This window comes from Somniosus microcephalus, chromosome 7 (genome assembly GCF_052327205.1).
Source record: "Somniosus microcephalus isolate GS21.2 chromosome 7, FLI_Smic_1.0, whole genome shotgun sequence".
Lineage (NCBI taxonomy): Eukaryota > Metazoa > Chordata > Chondrichthyes > Squaliformes > Somniosidae > Somniosus > Somniosus microcephalus.
In genome coordinates this window covers 241,282,239-241,308,407 of record NC_140993.1, presented here as the reverse complement: position 1 = coordinate 241,308,407, position 26,169 = coordinate 241,282,239, and the positions used below count along the sequence as shown (strand labels likewise).

Here is a 26,169-nt window from a genome sequence, read left to right as displayed (position 1 = left end):
TCTCTCTCCACAGATGCTGTCTGAACTGCTGAGTATTTCCAGCATTTTCTGTTTTTGTTTATAATTAGAAAAACTAATTGTTCTGCTTTATTGGTAGCATCCATCGACAGAAAATCAAATTTTGCCATGCAGATACCTACATCAATGATGGCAGCTGCACTGCTGTCCAGGTGTTTGTATAGATCATTAAGAATTTCTCGAAGCTTCTTCAACATCTTTTTGTTGGGTTGTAACAGCATTGCCTGGAAGTTTACTGGCAAACCATATCTGAATACAAGAGGCAAGGCAAAATTACAAAGTGACAAAGAATGATGCCAAGATATTAGCAGTATTTCCTGGTCTTTTCATGTGTAAAATACGGTGCCAAACACATGTAGAGATGCTTTATAACTTTCACGTTAAACTGAATTTTAACCAACCCTTTCTTGAAGTTTCAAATATAATTCTTTTCAAAAATTTCTACACAGATGAAAAACTGAAGAAAACTTTATTGAAGCTTAGCACAAAGTAATTCTTTGGGAGAAACTAATTTAAGTTTTCCACGTACAACATAGCAGTCCACTCCCTATTAAAAAAATTCCAATGCAATATAGGAACCCTATGTACCCCATTATAATACAAAATTTCTTACAACTGCACGTACTATGTGTCACACTTTTAACTTCCTGTGTCATGATTTTGTCACAACTTGTGGCAATGTAGTAACACTGATATACATTATTTTTAAATGGGTATGATGAAACGCCTCCTTTAATATACTTACCTTTCAGTCCTGCTACACTAGGTGACGCTGCTACCCTTCTTTCACTCTACTACCTCTGTTCATTGCCCTGAGCCTGCCTGAGCTTCTTGCCTCACTGTAACAAAGTTAAAGGTATTTCATCACAACCAATAGCCTGTAAATAGTTTAAATATGTTTATAAACTTTATTCTGCTTAGAATTAATATTTTAGTGTCTCATATTTAAGATTTTCCCGATATTATTTTAATTCTACTGATAAATAAATGGCAGTCCTTCAACTGCAAATGCTCCAAGTATCAGATGAGACCGTAAAGAGATTTTATCCGGTTTTCACTGGGGTAATTTCCCCAAATTTTTCACACTACCAATAAACTGCCAGTTGCCGTTGCAGCTGCTGGCTGCTTGCAGTGCACATCAAATGATATTTCACAGTAATTAAAATTCTGCTATTTGTTCAGTTGCTCTGTGTGCACATCCCTTCAGTAGCAGGCTCCGTCACGCACTGATTTGAGGAGTGCTTTCATCACATTCTTTTGGAATAGTGAAATAAACATTAACATTAGACTGATCTTTCCTCGCCATGTGCAACTGCACAGGAGATTGACTAGTTTATTTATATTTTTCCCCCCCATGCTTGGTTTATTTATATTTTTCCCCTCCATGCTTGGGGACCACATTTTGGTTCCACAAATTATTTCTCAACTGCCTCTCAGCACACACACAGCTTCTCTAGTCAAAATGATCGTGTTCCCGCTCTCTGCTAATCTACAGCAAAGGAAGCAACTTTGGATGACTGGGCTTTTGATTTATTCCAGAGTATGCAGCGCCCCCAGCTGGTAGCAGGTTTTCCTGAATTGGAGTCGCTTCAGATCAGCCTGAAGCAACAGCCCCATCACAATCAATGAAGCTACTGAGGGGCGCAGGGAGTTGATCCAGAGAAGTCACCAGGACAGCCGAGATGCAAGGAGATCTAGCGTGGCAAGTCTCCGTTTTGACATTTAAAATAAATGTCAAGTCATATTTTCATCAGTATATATATATTTTCAAACAGACAGTTTGAAGGAATACTTTAAACAAAAATATTCTCCACAGACTTTTCTCCCCCTCCTGTACTTCTGCATAATTGGAATACATTGCTTTCATGACAAGCTCAATTATGAAGGAATGAGTGGAAGGTGCTTGTATTCTTCAGACCTAGCTTCTGTATTAGACATTTCACATATACTCTTATTCATTGTACTTTGGATAAAAGTACATCTGATTCTGTAAGTCAATCACACACTTTAAACTATGAGAGATAAATTTACAGGACTATCCTGGTAAAGGAGGTGTTTCTCAGTAAAGCTAGTCCTTTCTATGCCACGGGAAAACTACCATTTTCATTCCCCTCCCAATGATATAATACAAAGTTAATTACAGCAGTAATGCAAGACATAGAATTTAACAGAAAAAACATTATGCAAAAATAGAGATAGCTGGCATGGTCTTAAGGGTTGAAACACGGTAATTGGGGTCTGATGATCCTATAAACCACACGTTAAGCTGCTGTACCATCCTTCTAACGTATATTCTTGCCAAATTGAGGGTGCTGAAATAGGTTTTTTCTTCATGTTTGTAAAGAAGTGTCCATTGAGTATATTATAATCAAACTGAAGAGATTTCAAGCCTCTTATTCTACAATTCCATACTTACTGTTGTGTCAAATCAAATCAATGTTTCTTTTTCCATACAGCTATATTTCCATCATCTGCAGACTAAACCAGTATAATATCCTAGCAATACCACAGCATCACCATGCCAGCCTCAATCAAACGTAAATGTCTTTCGGCCGATGGGCAGCCATCATTTTCAGATTTCAAATTTTTTTTTAAAAAGAGCTGAAAACAAAGACTTTTTCCCCCACCAAAAGTATACATCGTGGATCAACAGCTTATCAAGGGGAACAAACTGTAAAGACACATGTCCTTTTGAGAGTTCTGCACTTAAGTTCTCTTTCATGGAACTTTAAATGGGTGCTCATCTGCAGTTCTTTCTGACCACTATAAGCATTAACAGATTTCAGCAAGTAACTCAATGAAACCCTAAACATTTCATGGGAGGGAAAGAAATATGTGCTGTAAACCAAAGATAAAAAGTTGGACGAACTAATTGATCACCAAGAAAGATTGAAAAGGAAGGAAGCATTTGGTTTGCAATTTGGTTTTCCTTTTTAAACCTGAAGTTGTGATTATAAACATTCACCCAGAAAATCATTTATTTGCTCAAGGTTGCTATCATCTGATTTTTGGACCTAAATTCAAGAAAAATACAACACAAATTACTCCCAACCTGTAACCTGACCAAGAGCCCTCGAATGTTGGTGGCCCCGTTATTAGAAGGGGTGTGCGCAATTGAGACCTGGGTGATTTAACTTGAAAAGATTTCATCACTCGGGAAAGGCTGTGAACACACATTTTGTAGAATGGTCCCCAGATTCAAGAATTGACCCAACTCCATAAATATTGTTGTAGCTGTGTCTGAACAGATTGGCCTGCTGGGCCTCCAACAACATAGATGTGCATACTACCAAGGAAAGAAGCACCAACAGTCGTGTAATCTGCTTCAGCTGGCTCATACCAGTGCCTGATATGGAGCTCAATTTCAAGGTCACACCCTTGAAGATGACCTGAACTGGCATAAAAGCAGCAGAGATTTTTTTTTTCTGTGCTAGCTCTGAATATGGAGTCTTTCTTTGACTAACTATACTTGATTCTGTCTCCAACACTGGTGCAAAGTTCTGGATAACGGTGATAAATTTGGTGTAAGTTTAGCAGCCCAATGTACAGTACTCAACATTTCTCTATTTCTAAAAACATATTCTATGCAGCATTCAGTTCATTCTTGATGTTGTTTTTTTTTTATATAAACGTAAAATGAGAAAAGGCAGCCCCATGATTTGAAAGCCTGCGTGTTTCTACCCAGATGAAGGGCAATAATCAATGAAGCAATAAACTTCAGCAGATCTTTAGAAGGTGGTGTTGGGCAAGAATCATTGAAGCTTCTTGCCCAACACCTTCTTCTAAAGATCTGCTCAAGTTTCATGTGAACTGAGACTACAATTGAGGGGAGAAAACCTACCCTGCATGGTTGTCAATAGTGGAGATGGGTCTTACCACTCGATGCATGATTTAAACTGCACCATAAACAATTTTAAACTTTTTCAAAAATTGCAAAAGAACCAGTGGTGAATGAATATCTTGTGAATTAGACATGGCTGGGCAATTATATAGTTTATGTTCATATTTCCTTCATTCTTTAAAATCACAATTCAAGTTAGTGGAAATTCTGAGAATTTACATTTTAGTTAAACACATTTCCCACAATCCATCTTTGCTTGAAATACTTGGGGTGGAAACACACCATCTATCAAAAAGCAAAATACTGCCGATGTTGGAAATTTAAAACAATGCTGGAGACACTCAGCAGGTCAGACAGAATCATTCAGCAAACAAGTCAGTTGATGTTTCAGGTTTGAACCCTTCCTCAGAACAGAGTGGATTTTGCATATAAACCAATATCCAATTAAATGTTTTATTCAGTACAAGATAGTTTGTGGCTGAAGTCAGTCATTACTTGTAATTCTGAATTACCAGCTTGAAACATCATTTAACAAAGGTACCACCTCTCCTTATCTCATACTTCATTTGTATAGCAATGTCATTCATCAGTGTGGCTGAGATAGTTATAAAAATATAATTCAAACCAAAGAGAGATACTTATTTTCAGATATGATACAGCAAGCATAATCCAACTCAAATCGAAAGTGAAAGAAATAGAAAAACAAAAGCTGATCACCAACCAGAGATTACCTTAAATAGTGCAAAAGTTGGAAGATCAAACAATTTCATCTCCAAAGTTGGATTTCTGGAGAGGTGATTTACCTTGAGTGAGATGTCAAGTACATTCGAAGAAGAGGCTTCTGACCAATAGTCAAATAACCAACCTCAAACATTATACTGTACTAATTTAGTGGAACTATTATGCAATGATTATAAATTAAATTGATGATAAAAGTAAGCGTTGAAACTAAAGAAAAGCTTAAAAAGGAGATTGTGAGATAGCATTTGCAATTGCATCGTGAGAAATTTCAAATTAGTGAAGTTACTAATCAACCATACCTTAGAACAGACTCTACAAAAACCCGTAATGCTTTCACATGAATCCATGCAATGAAAGCTTCACTGAAGTTAACTTTCAGCCATCGCACCAAGGGACCCTGTAAACAAACAGTTTAGCACTTTAAGCAAAGACTAGTTTATTGCAATGCTGTTAGTCTTCTGTATCTTTTTCCACAATATCACTTGTTTAGCTTCAAGCTTTATGATAATCATTTACAAAACTGTTGATATTTATTTTTCAACTAGGATGTATAAAACAAAATCTGTGCACTTGGTTACCTGTATTTACTGTTTCTTATAAAAGTAATATTGCAAAATATGAAGGAATCCTCTATTTTAATTTATTCAAGTGCTGCATTAACAGATTTACCACCCAAATTGGATAATTTGCTTTTATTTTATACTCTCATTACTTGTACATGTTTTAGCCTTCTTGAGTACAAAATGCCTATTGCAAGCAAACATTATGTCAAAGGTCATTTGCAACAGCAGTTTTCATATAAACGTTTAAAATTGTAAGACAGGGACTGCAGCACAGCACATGGTTGTGGCGAGGCATGGTGCTGATGATCATCGGGTATTTTTTATCATTTTCCCTCAACCAAAAATGAAGCACCCATTTAACTCAATCTATCCATATTAAATTCTGTACATACACCGTGCACTCATCATTCCTCACCATTTCTGTCATGCCTCTAGGTGGTATCTCAATACTTGCAATTTTAATTGCAATATTTTCTCTATTTTTTTTTAAGATCTTGCCACATTTCAGCCTCCTGCCTCCCCTCTAAAATTTGAAGTTTAATTGGATGCCTGCTTCTGGCTGGCTTCATCACCTGCAACTGGTGCCCCTAGGCTACTCTTTGCAAATGTGTTTTACTTTACATTTTTATATGAATATACATATTCCCAAGTTCTAGAAATACATATATTCCACACGAAATGAATATATTCCCTAGCTCCCAAATGCAATATAATTAGCAAGCCTCCCTTGCAGAGCTTCATTCTGCTCCCCGCTGTCTTCAGCTGACGAGGCTATCGCTGTCCATCTCTCCCACCCTCCATTGTCTGTCTGCCATAGCTACTCACATTCTGCACCAGTCACTGCTTCCTCACTGTGGCTGCTTTCTCGCACATTTCCAAGCCTAAATGCTCTCAGGGCCCGGATCGCACTTCTGCCCCTCCGAGTTCATGTTTGCCTCACCACAGCCTGCCGCTGCTAATAAATGCAATTAATAATCAACTGAACCTTATCAAGAAAGGATTTGTGGGCAAGTGTCCAAACCATTTGTCCTCATTTGCTTCCCTTTAACATTTAATTTAAATTATTGCAGCAATGGAACCATCTGGGGAAAGCTGAACTGATCAGCAAAAACTAATGGTGCCATGCTAACATGCAACACTTGCAGCTCAAAAGGAAGATGTGGCCGTTGTTTTCTAATTGTGAGAAATACAAACAGGGCAATATACATCATTCCTATGGTTCCTGGGCTATGTTGCTTTTTTTTAATTCCTGGCAACTTTAGTTTTCTTGAGGTAGAAAAAAATGGGGTGGGGTGGGGGAGGGAAGAGAAAACCAGGGGAGAAATGAGGAAATACAAGTGGAATTTGATGTAATGACATTCAAACTTCTGTGCCTTCTACTAGTAATACAGACCTTTTACATTTCATTGTTGCTTTTTTTTTTCAGGTTATAATTATTTAATGTTGTGATGTACTGGATAGCAATAATACAGACCACATCACATGCAGTTGAAAGGCACAAAGAACCAAAACGAGAGAGAGAGATTTGGGGAAACTATGCTGGTTGACATCCGTCAACATTTTGGTGAATTGGAATTTACAATACTAAAATTTTATTTCATTGAATTTCTCTCTTGAATCCTTTTAAGATGCAAGAATTTGTCAGTCAACCAGTTCATCAAGTCACACATTAAGCAGCTCTGCGGTGGACTTTGCCTGTACTCCACTAGGTTGCAAGCTATTGTCATGTTACTTTGCACCTATTTTAATATGAAATCAATTAATTTAAATATCCAATTAGTCCTAACACCTTACATCAACCAGCCACTTAAAAAACATATTCTTTTATTTAAAATTAACCCAAAAAAGTGACAATCCCACATAACTAATACTTGTTCAGTTAATCATATTGATTACCTCAAATACCCCACTAAATGTGAACCAATAAAAAACAAGTTCCATTCCCTAGAAAGAGCAGCAACCAACAATCACCAATATGCAAACCTAAAAATAACAATTAAACAAAATATAACTGGATACCCATAAACCTACAAATGGGCTGCTCCAAGTCGTTGCAGTTGATCTTTCAAGTATATGTTCTAAATTTGTTTATGGAATTCTTTAAAAAATCTAAGCGGTGTTCATGGAGTCAAGCTACTTTGCAGGTGATTTCTTTCATTACTGAAATCATTAAAATTGTTATTTCCAAGAAAAAACAAAAACTTGTATGTATATAGCAACTTTGATGTCATAAAGACATTTCAAAGTGCATTACAGCCAATTAATTACTTTTTAATTGTAGTCACTGTTGTTTTGTAGGCAAACACGACAACAATTTGCGCACAGCAAGGTCCCACAAACAGCAATGTGATTAATGGCCAGTTTTTCTGTTTTTGATGATGTTGGTTGACGGTTAAATGCTGGCCAGTATGAAGTCATTCCACCAAAACCCCCAGAAATCAAACATTCCACTTGCTTGAAGGATGCAATACGAAAAACACACTTAATCTAGAGAGAAATAAAAACAGCACCCATGGCATCCCTCCTGCAAGCAACACTTCATATTTGCCGCAACGTTTGTTACTCTGGTGATGCGGTTGTGTTCCATGATTTGACTTATAAGAACATAAGAACATAAGAAATAGGAGCAGGAGTAGGCCAATCGGCCCCTCGAGCCTGCTCCGCCATTCAATAAGATCATGGCTGATCTGATCCTAACCGCCAATCTATCACTGAACCATCTCCTGAATCTAACAGAATTAGACACACGAAATAGGAGCAGGATCAGGCTACACGGTCCCTGGGCCCGCTCCGCTACCCACAGGGCCATGTCCGATCCGAACCTAGACTCATGTCCAAATTCCTGCCCGTTCCCCGTAACCCTTAATTCCCTTTACTTCTAGGAAACTGTCTATTTCTGTTTTAAATTTATGTAATGATGTAGCTTCGACAGCTTTTTGGGGCAGCATATTCCATGGACCTACCACCCTCTGAGTGAAGTAGTTCCTCCTCATCTCAGTTTTGAAAGAGCAGCCCCTTATTCTAAGACTATGCCCCCTAGTTCTAGTTTCACCCATCATCGGGAACATCCTCCCCGCATCCACCCGATCCAACCCCTTCACAATCTTATATGTCTCAATAAGATCGCCTCTCATTCTTCTGAACTCCAATGAGTAGAGTCCCAATCTACTCAACCTCTCCTCATATGTCCATCCCCTCATCCCCGGGATTAACCGAGTGAACCTTCTTTGTACTGACTCGAGAGCAAGTATGTCCTTTCTTAAGTATGGACACCAAAACTGTACGCAGTATTCCAGGTGCGGTCTCACCAATACCTTGTACAACTGAAGCAATACCTCCCTATTTTTATATTCTATCCCCCTAGCAATGAAAGCCAACATTCCATTGGCCTTCTTAATCACTTGCTGCACCTGCATACTAACCTTTTGAGTTTCGTGCACCAGGACCCCCAGATCCCTTTGTACTTCAGTACTTTCCAGTTTCTTGCCATTAAGATAATAACTTGCTCTACGATTTTTCCTGCCAAAGTGCATAACCTCACACTTTCCAGTATTGTATTCCATCTGCCAAATCTCTGCCCACTTACTTAGCCTGTCTATGTCCCCTTGCAGGTTTTTTATGTCCTCCTCACTCACTACTTTCCCTCCCATCTTAGTATCATCTGCAAACTTTGATATGTTACACTCGGTCCCTTCCTCCAAATCGTTAATATAGATTGTAAAGAGTTGGGGACCCAGCACTGACCCCTGCGGAACACCACTAGTTACTGATTGCCAGTCTGAGAACGAACCATTTATCCCAACTCTCTGCCTTCTGTTAGATAGCCAATCCTCTATCCATGCCAGAATATTACCCCCAATCCCGTGATTTTTTTTATCTTAAGCAATAATCTTTTGTGTGGCACCTTGTCAAATGCCTTTTGGAAGTCTAAATACACTACGTCCACTGGTTCCCCTTTATCCACCCTATATGTTACTTCCTCAAAGAACTCCAGCAAATTTGTCAAACATGACTTCCCCTTCATAAAACCATGCTGACTTTGTCCTATTAAATTATGATTATCCAAATGTCCTGTTACTGTCTCCTTAATAATGGACTCCAAAATTTTACCTACCACAGATGTTAGGCTAACCGGTCTATAGTTTCCAGCCTTCTGTCTACTGCCCTTTTTAAATAAAGGTGTTACATTAGCAGTTTTCCAGTCTGCCGGGACCTTTGCTGAGTCCAGGGAGTTTTGGAAAATTATCAATGCATCCACAACCCCTACCGCCACTTCCCTCAAGACCCTAGGATGTAAGCCATCAGGTCCAGGTGATTTATCCGCCTTGAGTCCCATTATTTTACCGAGTACCACTTCCTTAGTGATTTTGATCGTGTTTAGCTCCTCCCCCCCTTTAGCCCCCTGTTTGTCCAGTGTTGGGATATTCTTAGTGCCTTCTACTGTAAAGACTGATACAAAATATTCATTCAGTGTTTTTGCCATCTCCATATTTCCCACCATTAATTTCCCGGTCTCATCCTCTAAGGGACCAACATTTACTTTAGCCACCCTTTTTCTTTTTATATAACTATAAAAACTCTATCTGTTTTTATATTTTTTGCTCATTTACTTTCATAATCTATCTTCCCTTTCTTAATCAATCTTTTTGTTATTTTTTGCTGTCTTTTAAAGTTTTCCCAATCCTCTATCCTCCCACTAGATTTGCCTACCTTATATGCCCTTGTTTTTAGTCGAATACTAGCCTTAATTTCTTTACTTAGCCACGGATGGCTGTCTTTTCTTTTACACCCTTTTCTTCTCAGTGGAATATATATTTTTTGGAAGTTGTAAAATAACTCCTTAAATGTACACCACTGATCATGTATCGTCTTACCCTTTAATCTATTTTCCCAATCCACTCTACTCAATTCCGCTCTCATACCTTCATAGTCTCCTTTATTCAAGCTTAGCACGCTTGTTTGAGATCCAACCTTCTCACCCTCTAATTGAATATGGAATTCAACCATGTTATGGTCACTCATTCCAAGGGGATCCTTTACTAGGACATTTTTTATTAATCCTGTCTCGTTACACAGGACCAGATCTAAGGTTGCTTGCCCCCTGGTCGGTTCAGTTACATACTGCTCAAGAAACCCATCCCTAATACACTCAATGAACTCATCCTCAAGGCAGCCCTGCCCAATTTGATTTGTCCAATTAATATGATAGTTAAAATCCCCCATAATTATAGATGTTCCCTTATCACAAGCCTCAACTATTTCCTGATTGATACTCCGTCCCACAGAGTTGCAACTGTTCGGAGGCCTATAGACTACGCCCACTAGTGTTTTTTTCCCCTTATTATTCCTTACCTCCACCCAAACTGTTTCATTATCCTGATCTTTTGACCCAATATCATTTCTCTGTATTAGTGATTCCTTCCTTTATTAACATAGCCACCCCACCTCCCCTTCCTTCCTGCCTGTCCTTCCTGATCGTTAAATAACCTGGTACATTTAATTCCCAGGCATTGTCACCCTGCAGCCATGTTTCTGTAATGGCCACAAGATCATACCCATATGTAGTTATTTGTGCCATTAACTCGTCTATTTTGTTACGAATGCTACGTGCATTCAGATAGAGAACTTTCAAATATGTTTTGTGACACTTAGTTCCTGCTTTTGCCCTTTTTATTACTTTACCTTTTACTCCATACCTTCTGCCCCTTCCTGACACGCTCTGGTTTTTAATTTCCCCACTGCTACCTAAGTCTATGACCTTCTCTGTTGTCATTTTTATTATTTGCTCTCTAGGAACCTTCCCCCCCCCCCCCCAGTTAGTTTAAAGCCCTCTCTACAGCCCTAGTTATATGATCCACCAGGACTCTAGCCCCAGCACTGGCCAAGTGAAGCCCATCCCAACGGAACAGCTCCCTCCTGCCCCAGTACTGGTGCCAGTGTCCCAGGAAGCAAAGCCCATTTCTCCCACACCAGTCTTTGAGCCACGCATTTAACTCTCAAATTTTATTTGTCCTAGCCAAATTCGCTCGTGGCTCAGGTAATAATCCAGAGATTATTACCCTTGAGGTTCTGTTTTTTAATTTGACCCTAGCTGCTCATACTCCTTTAACAGAACCGGCTTCCTAGTCCTATCTACGTCGTTTGCACCAACATGGACCACGACAACTGGATCCACCCCCTCCCACTGCAAGTTTCTTTCCAGCCCAGAGGAGATGTCCTTAACCCTGGCACCGAGTAGGCAACACAGCCTTCGGGACTCTCGCTCTCGGCTGCAAAGAACTCTATCTATCCCCCTAATACTATCCCCTACCACTACAACATTTCTATTTACTCCCCCCTCTTGAATGGCCCCCCATTCCACGGTGCTGTGGCCAGGTTGCTCATCCTCCCTGCAGTCCCTGCTCCTGTCCCCACAGGGAGTAAGAACCTCAAACCTGTTGGTCAAGAGCAAGGGCTGCGGCTCCTCCAGCTCTACCTCCTGGATCCCCGTACCTGCCTCACTCGTAGTCACACCGTCCTGTCCCTGACCATGGGCTACATCTGAATTAATTAACTTCATAGGTGTGACCACCTCCTGATACACAGAGTCCAGGTACTTCTCCCCCTCCCTGATGTGTCGCAGTGTCTGAAGCTCAGACTCCAGCTCATCAACACGGAGCTGGAGTTCCTGTAGCAGCAGACACTTGTCACAGACGTAATCAGTGTGAGCCTCAATGGGGTTCACCAGTTCCCACATCGCGCAACAGTAACACATCACCTGCTCCATTCTATGTAATTAATTAAATTTTTTATTGTTAGTTATGGACACCCTCTGCCCGATTTTAGATGCTAGTATCCCCTTTAATTAATTGGATTTAAATTAAATCAATCCCTCTAGTTACACCAGTTAAATGGTTTACCAACAGTCACTCTGCACCAGAAAGGCCTTATTAACTACAACCCACAGAGTTAAAGTTTGAAAAGAGCACCTAACACCCCACTTACCCAAACTCACAGCACTCTCTGATGACTCACACTTGGACTGGTCTTTTTATACTGTTTGTTTGTTTACAGCCAAATGAGTCACCCCTGCTGATTGGTTAGAAAGCTGGTTTCCACTGCCTGCTGTGCCAATTTACTCCTACTGCAGTGTAACCTTGTTTTACTGTTCTTAAACCAACAGAATCCCAAATATTTAACTTTTCCCCTTTACTTAAACTGCTTAAGTAATCTTATCAAGAATGATTTAAAGAGAAATAACAATTAAAGAACTCTCACACTTACCCAAACTCACAGCACTCTTTGATGACTCGCACTCATGGGCTTATGGGCTTCTCGGTGCTGCTCCCTCTATACCTAGACAATTGTCTGCAGGAGGGTAAATCACCAGGTCTGGGAGGCCATTGTTAAATTTAGTGTTTCAGTAGGCCAGAGCTTTAGTACAGTGTGGTCCGCCTACTTTGAAATTACTTGAATAGGGTGAGGTTCTATTGTAAATGTTTATTAGAGAGTAGCTACCTATTAGATTAGCAATGTCCTGGCAATTTTAATTAAGACACGACGATCCTCAAATTTCTTCACCTGATGTTAAATTACTAACTGCTCAAAACCAATCCAGTACAAGTAATAAGAATGCCACTTCATATTTTTTTGTTAAGTTTCTAAATGGTCATCAACCTACAGCACAGATTGTGCACTAAGTTGTATTGAATGACCAGTTACATGCTCATTCTGGGAGTACACTGCACATGAAGAGCATGACTTTTACAGCTGCATAGGCTGTGGCTTGTATCACAGTTTAGATTTGAATACATACAAACTGTTTCTTTTTGTCAGTTGAAAGTCGAGTCATTTCTTCTTTATCTGCTTTCAGCTCCTCTTCATTATACTGGAAATCCCGAACAATAAACCTGAATGGAAGGGAAGGAAAGAAAACTGAGTGCAACCATTTCTGAAATGCAGATCTCTAAAGGAAATTATTTGGAAAGAAATCCTTACTTGTTCTCCCTGGCCTTTAGTCGAAAGTCATCAACTGCCTTCCTGAACAACGTGACCGTGAACAAGCCACTATCGTTGTCATCACATATCAACCTTTCAGGAGGGGAAAAAAAAGTCTCTCATAAAAAATGGCACATCTAAAATCGTTATACATCATTGCTTAGATTTCGGAGGCCTGATATTTAAAGTACAAGAAGATTGTTATCCTGTTCACAAATGTACCCACTCTAAATGTAGGCTGAGCACTGAACTTGCAATGTTGTGGCTGGGTCTCACCCAATGTTCACTCACAGCATGTTAAGCACAAGTGACAGATATATTTTAAATATAAATCAGTTCTTTTTAATGCTAAAAAGCAGAGCAGTTCAATCCATATTGCATGCCTGACCAACGTACAAGATATTTATTTAAAAGTATGCCCAACATCTTCTCCCCTCTTCTTCTCTTGCCATCTTGTACACCACAGGTGAGCAAGGGACCTCACTCTTTTGAGAACACTGGAAAAGAATGCAAGAATGAGGCAGGTAACTTCTGCCCCAGTTCACCAAGACACGATACCCCGTCCAACTCTCGCCCTGTCAGCTAACACCCAGCCTCTGCAACATCTCCCCTTTGGAATGGCCACCGGAGTTCCAAACTTCACCATGTGAGGAATTATAAGCAACATAGAAAATTAGCAAAAGCTGACCAACAGCTTCAAAACAGCTGACATCGTAAGAACAGCCCTGATTATAAGCCTACAACATGTGAAAACAGGTAGTTACACAAGCTTTGTAACAGGTTGTAGGTATACCAAACATTCCTTCACTTGTGTTGGAGGAAAGTAAACTTAAGTACATGAAATGCTGAAGAAGGAAATGCTAAAGATATAAAATTGGTGCTAATGGGTCCGGGAGCATGCTCCGCTTGAAAATTTGACATTAAAAATGATGCATTCTGGTTAATTGTAAGTATTTGTATGTTTCACACAAAGATTTTTTAAACTGAATTACTAACATACCACCATTTTCTCAAAAGTCACTCTTCCACATAAATTCTAAGTAAATTTACTCATGACTGTACCCATCCAACTCTCCACGCTTTCAAAGGGGCACTTTCTCCTCCTCCAACCCTTCCAGTTCATAGTACTCTTCTCCCTTTTCCTCTCCCTCAATTCTTTTCTTCCTCCACCCCTTCTCCCCCCGCCAATTCAACCTGTGACTCTTCTCCCCCCTCCAACTCCGTATTCTTTCACCACTCCCCTCCCATTGAACCTGGCATGCTTTCTCTCTTCCCCCCCCCCCCTTAGTTCATGTCGGCACTCTGCCTCCTCCCCTTCCCAAAACACTGCTGAGCCTCTCCCCTCTTAGCCCCAGCCGAAGTTCCACTCCCAGGTTCTTACTCCCCTCCACCTCTCCCTTCCCTTTCCCATTCAGTTGACATCCATTTCCCTCCCTCCTGTCCCTGCAGCGCCACTCCTATAGAGTCCTGCTGCTAATTGAAAGGGTTCCAGCTGTTGCATACAGTAGATGATAATTCCTGCCTACAACATGCACCAGCTAGAATCCCTTCCATTAGCCGCAGGAGTCTCAAAGGAGTCTCACTGAGGGTAGAGGAATCCAGTCCAATGTGTGTTGAATGTTGTCAGCAAATACTGACCATCAGCATGAAACTCTCAGTTGGTATGCATGTATAGCAGTTAATTTAGTGCCCTATGTTACAGAATAGCATGTTCATATTAAAATGCTGCACTATTAGGCTGCTAAACTTAAGTATACCAGGAATCTCTATCATCGCTAACTGAAAGTTAAGTTAGTTCAGCCTTAAATTAAGCTTAGACCCAATAACTACACTGCTTCTAAATAGTTGGATTAAGCTGCTCCACACCAAAATAAAAGTCAGAGGTTAGAATGCATTGCACAGGTTTTCAGCTTATACTGGATAGAAAGATTACAGAAAATAGATCAAAGACCTCCCTTACTTGCTTGACCGTGGGACCACCATCTCCGCCAGAGTTTCATAAGTTTTCTCCCATTCAAGATAACTTGTTCTAAAGAAAAAAAGTGGTTGAATAATTATGCAATGGTTCAGGGGCCAGGGTGATATTTTCACATCCAATTGGTCATTTAACTGTAATCATTTTTAATTATATGATGAAGTTATGTATGCCATGAAGTTGATGATTGCTGAAGACTATTTAGACTTCACAATGTATCCCTTTATAATTTGTCCATTACTACTTGCGGATACCAATTTTCTAATTGTGATGGCCTAAAGCACTGAAACAAAAAAATTACCTGCTCGCCACAACTACTTTAATCTGCAATCAAATGGTTGCTTTTACTATTTTCTAAATTATACTAAAATACAAAAGCATCTTACTCAACATGTCACCCTGTACCCAATTCAAAATTGCTGGACATCAACACTAGATGACTTTAATGACGGTAAAATAAACACCAAAATGCATAATTATGAGAGTACGGCACTTGTGCTCATGCAACAAGTTTCTAATTTTCTGTTGATGCATTCGTGAATAGGTGGGAAAACACTTTTCTAACAAATTAGCAAGTACTAGTTTACGAGAGCATGCACCACTTCTTTTTCTTCAGCAGTCCCTCGGAACTGAGGATGACTTGCTTCCAGACTAAAAATGAGTTCTCAGGTGACTGATGAGTCCAATGCGGGACCTGCAGTCTCTGTCACAGGTGGGGCAGACGGTGGTTGAAGGGGCGCTTGGGTTGACGTGCGCTCCTTCCGCTTGCTCCCGGCGAAGAGACTCGAGGTGTTCGGCACCTTCCCGGATGCTTCTCCTCCACTTTGTGCAGTCTTGGGCCAGGGATTCCTAGGTGTCGGTGGGGATGTTTCACTTTTTCAAGGAGGCTTTGAGAGTGTCCTTGAAGCATTTCCTCTGCCCACCTGGGGCTCTCTTGCCGAGTAGAGCGCTCGTTTTGGGAGTTTCCTATCGAGCATGTGGACAATGCGGCCCGTCCATTGGAGCTGATCGCGCGTGGTCAAAGCTTCGATGCTGGGGATGTTGGCCTGAGTGAGAACATGCACTAACAGATGCAGTTTTACCATTGCACTGCATTATTGGTGAAACATCACAAAAATTTGAAAAATGCCACTTTTTTTTTATTCGTTCCTGGGATGTGGGTATCACTGGCAAGGCCAGCATTTATTGCCCATCCCTAATTGCCCTTGAGAAGGTGGTGGTGAACCGCCTTCTTGAACTGCTGCAACCGTGTGGTTCTTCTAGATGGTAGAGGTCGTGGGTTGGGAGGTGCTGTCAAAGAAGCCTTGGCGAGTTACTGCAGTGCATCTTGCAGATGGTACACACTGCAGCCACGGTGCACTGGTGGCGGAGGGAGTGAATGTTTAAGGTGGTGGATGTGGTGCCAATCAAGCGGGCTGCTTTGTCCTGAATGGTGTCGAGCTTCTTGAGTGTTGTTGGAGCTGCACTCAACCAGGCAAGTGGAGAGTATTCCATCACTCTCCTGACCTGTGCCTTGTAGATGGTGGAAAGGCTTTTGGGAGTCAGGAGGGGAGACACTCACCACAGAATACCCAGCCTCTGACCTGCTCTTGTAGCCACAATATTTATGTGGCTGGTCCAGTTAAGTTTCTGGTCAATGGGGACCCACAGGATGTTGATGTTGGGGGATTCGGCGATGGTAATGCCGTTAAAATTCAAGGAGCGGGATTAGACGCTCCCTTGTTGGAGATAGTCATTGCCTGGCACGTATGTTACTTGCTACTTATCAGCCCATGCCTGAATGTCATCCAGGTCTTGCTGCATGCAGGCATAGACTGCTTCATTATCTGTGGAGTTGCGAATGGCACTGAACACTGTGCAATCATCAGCAAACAACCCCACTTCTGACCTTATGATGGAGGGAAGGTCATTGATGAAACAGCTGAAGATGGTTGGACCTAGGACACTGCTGAGGAACTCCTGCAGCGATGTCCTGGGGCTGAGATGATTGGCCTCCAACAACCACAACCATCTTCCTTTGTGCTAGGTATGACTCCAGCCAGTGGAGAGTTTTCCCCAATTCCCACTGACTTCAATTTTACTAGGGTTCCTTGATGCCACACTCGGTCAAATGCTGCCTTGATGTCAAGGGCAGTCACTCTCATCTCACCTCTGGAATTCTGCTCTTTTGTCCCTGTTTGGACCAAGGCTGTAATGAGGTCTGGACCCGAGTGGTCCTGGCAGAACCCAAACTGAGCATCGGTGAGCAGGTTATTGATGAGGAAGTGCTGCTTGATAGCACTGTCGATGACACCTTCCATCACTTTGCTGATAATTGAGAGTAGACTGATGGGGCGGTAATTGGCCGGATTGGATTTGTCCTGTTTTTTGTGGACAGGACATACCTGGGCAGTTTTCCACATTGTCGGGTAGATGCCAGTGTTGTAGCTGTACTTGAACAGCTTGACTAGAGGCACGGCTAGTTCTGGAGCACAAGTTTTCAGCACGACAACCAGGATATTGTCGGGGCTCATAGCCTTTGCTGTATCCAGTGCACTCATCCATTTCTTGAGATCACATAATACTATCTTAAAATTTCTAAACCAAGGTAGGGCCATTTTGCCTTAATTATAGTTTGAGAGCAGTTGGGATTGCACAATGCCCTATTTTCAGGGCCAGGCATGGCACAAGATTAGATGGAACACGCTAGATATTGCTGCCTTCATTGTGACTGACCCTGAAAGAAGCCTCCAGCAAAACTGGTTTAACCGAGAATCTACCCAATCTGAAATAATGACTAAAGATATAGGAAGTTAACCTTTGGAATGTTTACCTTATGCAAAACTCAAACAGCCTGCCCCCTACATGCAGGTTCATATCTAGGTGCCTGAAAATTCAATCCTGATTACAATTTAGGACAAGCAAGTATAGACAGTAGTCACTATTCTTGGCTACAGAGATGAGAATTCAAAAGGTGCAGGAAAAAAAACTAAATTATAATAGGGAAGTAACAGACTTGTAAGGCCCAAGAATAACTTATTAGCTCCCTTCAATATAGTTCGACCTTGTGGTAAAGTTCAGGTTAGTAAATGTGGGATCAATATACTGTATATATGCACTGAACTATAAATTGTACCCTTCAACTATTGCTCTGCCTTATGAAGCATCAAACGTTGAATGGCAAGTCTAATGTTATTTTTGCAATTCCACTTTCAAACACTGGATGGAACCAGAAACACCACATTCTGACATTTAATGATAAAACTCCAGGAAAAGCACTTGGAAAATATTCAGGAGGTTTGTATTGTTACAAGATTTCAACTTCTGGTCTACCCAGAAGTCAACAAAACAACACTAATTGTTATAATAGTGACTATAATGGATAATTGAATGGACATCAAAGAATCATGCAGCACAGGAGGCCCTTCAGCTCTGTGCCGACTCTCAAAGAGCTACCAATTAGTCCCATTCCCCTGCTCTTGCCCCATATCCCTGCAATTTTTACTTTTTAAACATATGTCCAATTCCCTCTTAAAAGTTACTATTGAGTCTGATTCCACCACCCTTTCAGGCAGTGCTTTCCAGATCATAACTCAGTGAAAAAATCTCATCTTGCCCCCCTGGCATTTTTTGCCAATTATCTTAAATCTGTGTCCTCTCGTTACCGATCCTCCTGCCAGTAGAAAATGTTTGTCCCTATTTACCCTATCAAAACTACTCAATTTTGAACACCTAGAATCAGAGAAATTTACAGCACAGAAGGGGGCCATTTGGCCCATCGTGTCTGTGCCGGCCGAAAGAGCTATCCAACCTGATCCCACTTTCCAGCTCTTGGTCCGTAGCCTTGTAGTTACCGCACTTCAAGTGCATATCCAAGTGCTTTTTAAGTGCAATGAGGGTTTCTGCCTCTACCACCCACTCAGGCAGTGAGTTCCAGACCCCCACCACCCTCTGGGTTCTCCTCAACTCCCCTCTAATCCTTCTACGAATTACTTTTAATCTACGCCCCCTGGTTATTGACCTCTCTGCTAAGGGAAATAGGTCCTTCCTATCCACTCTATCTCGGCCCCTCAATTTTATACACCGCAGTCAAGTCTCCCCTCAGCCTCCTCTGTTCCAAAGAAAACTACCCCAGCCTATCCAATCTTTCCTCATAGCTAAAATTCTCCAGTCCTTGCAACATCTCTAGTGCAATCACATCTTTCCTGTAATGTGGTGACCAGAACTGTATGCTGTACTCTAGCTGAGGCCTAACTAGTGTTTTATGCAGTTGAATAACCTTCCTGCTCTTATATTCTATGGCTCGGCTAATAAAGGAAAATATCCCATATGCCTTCTTAACCACCTTATCTACCCAACCTGCTACCTTCAGGGATCTGTGGACATGCACTCCAAAGTCCCTCTGTTCCTCAATAACAGAAAATGCTGGAAAAACTCAGCAGGCCAGGCAACATCCGTGGAGAGAAAATAGAGTCAATGTTTTGGGTCAAACCCTTTGTCAAGACTGGAAATGCACAGGAAATGAAATAGATTAAAAGGCCAGGCTGGGAGAGAACAAAAGAGAAGTGAAGAGACATTAAGAGGTATTCAAAACGAGACGAGATGGTGATAGGACTAGTGGAGACAAAAGACGGCTCTAGATTAGGTGTGAAATGCGCTGGCAGAATGAGAGACAGCTGCCATGTGGGAGAGAAAAAAAAAGTGTGGGGGGGGGGGGGGGAGAAAGAGGGCCAAAACAAAGGTGTGGATAAAAAAAAGTAAAAATGTAATGGGGGCTGAGGTTATGATCTGAAATTGTTGAACTCAATACGGAGTCCAGAAGGCTGTAAAGTGCCTTATCGGAAGATGAGGTGCTGTGCCTCGAGTTTACGCTGAGCTTCCGTGGAACAATGCAAGAGCCCGAGTACAGTGAGGTCTGAGTGGGAATGAGGCGGTGAATTAAAATGACAGGTGACCGGAAGCTCAGGGTCACCCTTACGGACTGAACGGAGGTGTTCCGCAAAGCAGTCACCCAATCTGCGTTTGGTCTCCCCAATGTAGAGGAGACCGCATCGTGAGCAGCGAATACAGTATACTAGATTGCAAGAAGTACAAGTAAATCGCTGTTTCACCTTGAAGGGGTGTTGGGGCCCTGGACAGTGGGAAGGTATAAGGGCAGGTGTTGCATCTCCTGCGCTTGCACGGGAAGGTGCCGGGCGAAGGGGAAGGGGTGCTGGGGGTGATAGAGGAGTGGACTAGGGTGTCGCGGAAGGAGCGGTCTCTACGGAATGCTGAAAGTCGAGGGGAGGGGAAGATGCGTTTGGTGGTGGGATCACTTTGGAGGTGGCGGAAAATGATCCGTTGAATGCGGAGGCTGGTGGGGTGAAAGGTGAGGACAAGGGGAACCCTATCGTGGTTCCGGGAGGGAGGGGCAGGGGTGAGGGCAGAAGTGCGGGAGATAAAATGGACACGGTCGAGGGCTGTGTCAGCTGAGTTTTTCCAGCATTTTCTGTTGTTATTTCGGATTTCCAGCATCTGCAGCATTTTGCTATCGTCCCTCTGTTCCTCTACACTTCTCAGTATCCTACCATTTATTGTGTATTCCCTTGCCTTTTTAGCCCTCCCCAAATGCATTGCCTCTATTAAATCTCCCCTTAACCTTCTTTGCTCCAAGAGAACAATCCCAGCTTCGCTAGTCTCTCTACACACCTGAATTCCCTCATCCCTGGCACCATTCCAGGAAATTTCCTCTGCACCCTCTCCAAGGCATTGACATGCTTGTAATAATATGGAGGATAATGAACTTTAAAGTAAAACACTTAACAGCCATATCACCTTGTCCTGTCACCTTCAAAGATTTGTGTATGTGAACCCCCAGGTCTCTGTTCCTGCACCCTGCTTTAAAATGTCACCATTTAGTTTAGTTTTTCCTCAGTTTTCCTTCCAAAATGCATCTCTTCACATTTCATCTGATTTTTCTTAGAACTTTCAGCTTTTACCATCAATATTTGGGTTTTTTCATATTAACCAGCCATGTTGAACTAGTACACAATTTTTAAACTTTTGACAACTTTTTTAAAAAAACAATTAAAAAAAGTTTCTTACTTCGGCACAACTACCAACAAAGTAACAAGATATTCAGAGTCCATTACAAAGTCTTCCTTCTTCACAATATCAGCAAGGCTTCTCGTCATCAAACTTCCCCTACAAATGACCATACAAACCAATTATCAGCACAAGGTAAATACTGCAGTTCTCCTGGGGAAAATAATATATCATTAATACTTACAAGCGCTTCGAAAGGACACAATAATGGTCGAGGCCAAGGATGAAGAATTAATTCTCAAAAGGTTACATTTACATTTCCTAATTCGAATGGACAAGAAATAGGCTACAAATGGGAATAACCACTTAATCCCAAAGTGGTCCCACCATAACTTCCAACATTCCCATCATTGAAGCAACTGTAAACCCCAGTGACTGTAAAATGACTATTTGAGGTATCTAACTTCTTAAGCTGGGGATGTGGCATAAAAAGGGAGAACAAAAGAGCAAGAGGTAAAAATACTTATACTTCTAACTTTACAGTAATTGTAAAGCAGATTAAATGCAAGGCAATTCAATTTAAATTATGATACACATGAAAAAATAACTTACACATTCTTCCTCTCTAGATTCTGTAAGTTTCCTTTCAGATTGTTGTATGCTGATGCTCTTGCTTTTAGATCATTGTCAATCTGTGATACTTGCTGCAAATTTCCAAACAGCATATAATAGTTAATGGATCTTTCAAATGGCCCAGGAACAGTGTGCAAGTAAAAATAAGTGAAAACCTTCTGTAGCATTTGGAAATCAAATATATGCTAAAATTCAGTGTAAATTGAAACTATCCCCTTTTCACAGACAACCAGTATCCCAGCAGTCGATTACTTATTTAAAACTTCTCTGCAAAAGTTATAAATGAACTAGGGCCTACCTAGCACATTCGCAAAAGAATGAATGTCGAAATCAGCAAGAATTATGGCCTGAGCATATGTAAAAGGACAAAAAAAGGCCATTCACCCCATCAGCACTGAATCTTCCAGTGCAGCTTGCGTATTAACATCCAACTGCATTTTGAATGCCGTTCTGTTTGTCTCTACTATATACTTACAATGTATGCTACTTTGGGTCCCTGACAACCATGTGTGCGGGAAGTGTATCCAGCTGCAGCTACTGGCAGACCGCATTGCGGTGTTGGAGCTGCGAATGGATACATACTGGAGCATTTGCGATGCTGAGGACATCGTGGATAGCACGTTTAGGGAGTTGGTCACACCGCAGGTAAAGGCTGCACAGGCAGGACGGGAATGGGTGACCGTCAGGCAGAGTAGTAGGTGCAAACAGATATACCGCTTTGGATATTGTTGGAGGAGATGGCTTAACAGGGGAAGGCAGCAGCAGCCAACTTCCTGGCACCATGGGTGGCTCTGCTGCACATGACGGGAGGAGAAAAAGCGGGAGAGCTATATTGATGGGGGATTCTATTGTAAGGGGAATAGATAGGCATTTCTGCGGCCGCAAACGAGACTCCAGGATGGTATGTTACCTCCCTGGTGCAAGGGTCAAGGATGTCTCGGAGCGGCTGCAGGGCATTCTGAAGGGGGAGGGAGGGTGAACAGCCAGTTGTCGTGGTGCATATAGGTACCAACGATATAGGTAAAAAACGGGATGAGGTCCTAAAAGCTGAATATAGGGAGTTAGGAGGCAAATTTAAAAAATAGGACCTCAAAAAGGTAGTAATCTCAGGATTGCTACCAGTGCCACGTGCTAGTCAGAGTAGAAATAGAAGGATATTGCAGATGAATACGTGGCTAGAGGAATGATGCAAGGGGGAGGGATTCAAATTCCTGGGATATTGGAACCGGTTCTGGGGGAGGTGGGACCAGTACAAACTGGGCGGTTTGCACCTGGGCAGGACCGGGACCGATATCCGAGGAGGAGTGTTTGCTAGTGCTGTTGGGGAGGGTTTAAACTAAAATGGCAGGGGGTTGGGAACCTGTGCAGGGAGACAGGGGAAAGGGGAGCAAGAATAGAAGCAAAAGACAGGAAGGAGAAAAGCAAAAGTGGAAGGCAGAAAATCAAGGGTGTAAATCAATCAGGACCACAGTAAATAATGATTCTAAAAGGACTAAGTCTTAAAAAAAGACGCCTGAAGGATTTGTGTCTTAATGCAAGGAGCATTCGTAATAAGGTGGATGAATTAGCTGCGCAAATAGATGTAAACGGATGAGATATAATTGGGATTACAGAGACATGGCTCCAGGGTGACCAAGGCTGGGAATTCAACATCCAGGGGTATTCAATACTCAGGAAGGACAGGCAAAAAGCAAAAGGAAGTGGGGTAGCATTGCTGGTTAAAGAGATTAACAATAGTAAGGAAGGATATTAGCTCTGATGATGTGGAATCTGTATGGGTAGAGCTGAGAAATACCAAGGGGCAGAAAACGTTAGTGGGAGTTATATACAGATCCCCAAACAGTAATGTGGAGGTTGGGGATGGCATTAAACGGGAAATTAGAGACGCGTGCAATAAGGGCACAGCAGTTGTCATGGGTGACTTTAATCTACATATACATTGGGCTAACTAAATTAGTAACAATACCGTGGAGGAGGAATTCCTAGAGTGTATACAGGATGGTTTCCTGGACCAATATGTCAAGGAACCAACTAGAGATCAGGCCATCTTAGACTGGGTATTATGTAATGAAAAAGGATTAATTAGCAATCTTGTTGTGCGCGGCCCCTTGGGGAGGAGCGATCATAATATGATCAAATTCTTCATTAAAATGGAGAGTGAAGTAGTTGACTCAGAGTCTAGGGTCCTGAATTTAAATAAAGGAAACTACGATGGTATGAGGTGCGACTAGGCTAAGATGGATTGGGGAACGTTACTTAAAGGGTTGATGGTGGATAGGCAATGGCAAACATTTAAAGATCGCATGGATGAACTACAGAATTTGTTCATCCCTGTTTGGCAAAAAAATAAAACAAAAAAGGTGACTCAACTGTGGCTAACAAGGGAATTTAGGAATAGCATAAGATCCAAGGCGAGGACATATAAATTGGCCAGAAAAAGCAGCAAACCTGAGGATTGGGAGCAGTTTAGGATTCAGCAAAGGAGGACAAAGGGATTAATTAAGAGGGGGAAAATAGAGTAAGAGAGTAAGCTTTCAGGGAACATAAAAACTGACTGTAAAAGCTTCTATAGACATGTAAAGAGAAAAAGATTGGTGAAGTCAAGCGTAGGTCCCTTGCAGTCAGAATCAGGGGAATTTATAATGGGGAACAAAGAAATGGCAGAACAATGAAACACATGCTTTGGTTCTGTCTTCAGAAAGGAGGACACAAAGAACCTCCCAGAGATATCGGGGAACATAGGGTCTAATGAGAGGGAGGAACTGAAAGAAATCAGTATTTGTAGGGAAATGGACAGGATTGAAGGCCGATAAATCCCCAGGGCCTGATAATCTATATCCTAGGGTACTTAAGGAAGTGGCCCTAGAAATAGTAGATGCATTGCTGGTCATCTTCCAAAATTCTATAGACTCGAACAGTTCCCATAGATTGGAGGGTAGCTAATGTAACCCCACTATTTAAAAAAAGGTGGTAGAGAGAAAACAGGGAATTATAGACCGGTTAGCCTGACATCAGTAGTGGGGAAATGCTAGAGTCCATTATGAAAGATGTAATAGCAGAGCACTTGGAAAACAGCGACAGGATCGGACAAAGTCAACATGAATTTACAAAAGGTAAATCATGCTTGACTAATCTACTGGAATTTTTTGAGGGTGTGACTGGTAGAATAGATAAGGGAGAACCAGTGGATGTGGTGTATTTGGACTTTCAGAAGGCTTTCGATAAGGTCCCGCAAAGTTAAAGCGCATGGGATTGGGGGTAAGGTACTGACTTGGATAGAGAACTGGTTGGCAGACAGGAAGCAAAGAGTTGGAATAAACAGGTCTTTTTCTGAGTGGCAGGCAGTGACTAGTGTGGTACCGCAGGGATCGGTGCTAGGACCCCAGCTAGTCACAATATATATTAATGATCTAGTTGAAGGAACTGGATGTAATATCTCCAAGTTTGCAGGTGACACAAAGCTGGGTGGGCGTGTTTGCGGTGAGGAGGATGCAGAGAAACTCCAATGTGATTTGGACAGATTGGGTGATTATACTGCATCTGCCATGCATCTGCCCAATGTGGATAAATGCAAGGTTATATACTTTGGTGGCAAAAACAGGAAGGCAGATTATTATCTGAACAGCAACAGATTGGGAAGGATGTTCTTGCCATGGAGAGAGTGCAGCGAAGATTCACCAGACTGATACGTGGGATGGCAGGAATGAAGTATGAAGAGAGATTGGGTCGATTAGGCTTATATTCGCTAGAGTTTAGAAGAATGAGAGGGGATCTCATTGAAGCTTATAAAATTCTAACAGGACTAGACAGACTAGATGCAGGATGTATGTTCCCGATGGCGGGAGAGTCCAGAACCAGGGGTCACAGGCTAAGGGTAAGGGGTAAGTCATAAGCCATTTAGGACTGAGATGAGGAGGAATTTCTTCACCCAGAGTGTGGTGAACCTGTGGAATTCTCTACCACAGAAGGCAGTTGAGGCCAATTCATTGAATATATTCAAGAAGGAGTTAGATATATTTCTTAAGGCTAAAGGGATCAAGGGATATGGGGAGAAAGCAGAGACAGGGTACTGAATTTGGACGATCAGCCATGATCTCATTAAATGGCAGAGCAGGCTCGAGGGGCCAAATGGCCTACTCCTGCTCCTATCTTCTATGTTTCTAAAACAGTGCTCAGTGCTTTACATAAGTGGCCAGTTATACCAAGCTATTGTATAACATACTGTTGAGCAATAAAATCTATCATATAGCAAAACACAATGAAAATTTGATTCAGAAGTGTTGTCTTGTGGGAGAAAGTAGGTTTCAAAACACTTCTGGAGCTCGATATTTCACTCCATCCTAAATCTAATGGAAAGAATCCAAGACTCTAACATTCAGTACCAAGCAGAGCATACAATGGTATCCATTCAGTACTGA

The 26,169-nt window shown here is 41.6% G+C and overlaps 1 protein-coding gene across 6 annotated transcripts in view; it reads right to left on the bottom strand.

Annotated features, from left to right (window-relative positions):
* LOC147115185 (V-type proton ATPase subunit C 1-A-like) overlaps positions 1-26,169 on the bottom strand; it is a 233,102-nt gene that overhangs the window by 8,546 nt on the left and 198,387 nt on the right. For 5 of the 6 annotated variants that reach the window (XM_085993512.1, XM_085993513.1, XM_085993514.1 and 2 more), the window contains 7 exons: positions 21,731-21,822; positions 21,179-21,277; positions 15,101-15,169; positions 13,141-13,233; positions 12,959-13,052; positions 4,900-4,997; positions 141-267 (listed from right to left, as the gene is read on the bottom strand). In XM_085993512.1, the coding sequence (XP_085849638.1) occupies positions 141-267; positions 4,900-4,997; positions 12,959-13,052; positions 13,141-13,233; positions 15,101-15,169; positions 21,179-21,277; positions 21,731-21,822 (672 nt within the window). Of the gene's footprint in view, positions 1-140; positions 268-763; positions 858-4,899; positions 4,998-12,958; positions 13,053-13,140; positions 13,234-15,100; positions 15,170-21,178; positions 21,278-21,730; positions 21,823-26,169 lie in introns of those variants that run through there. The other variant, XM_085993515.1, reaches the window with a different exon arrangement.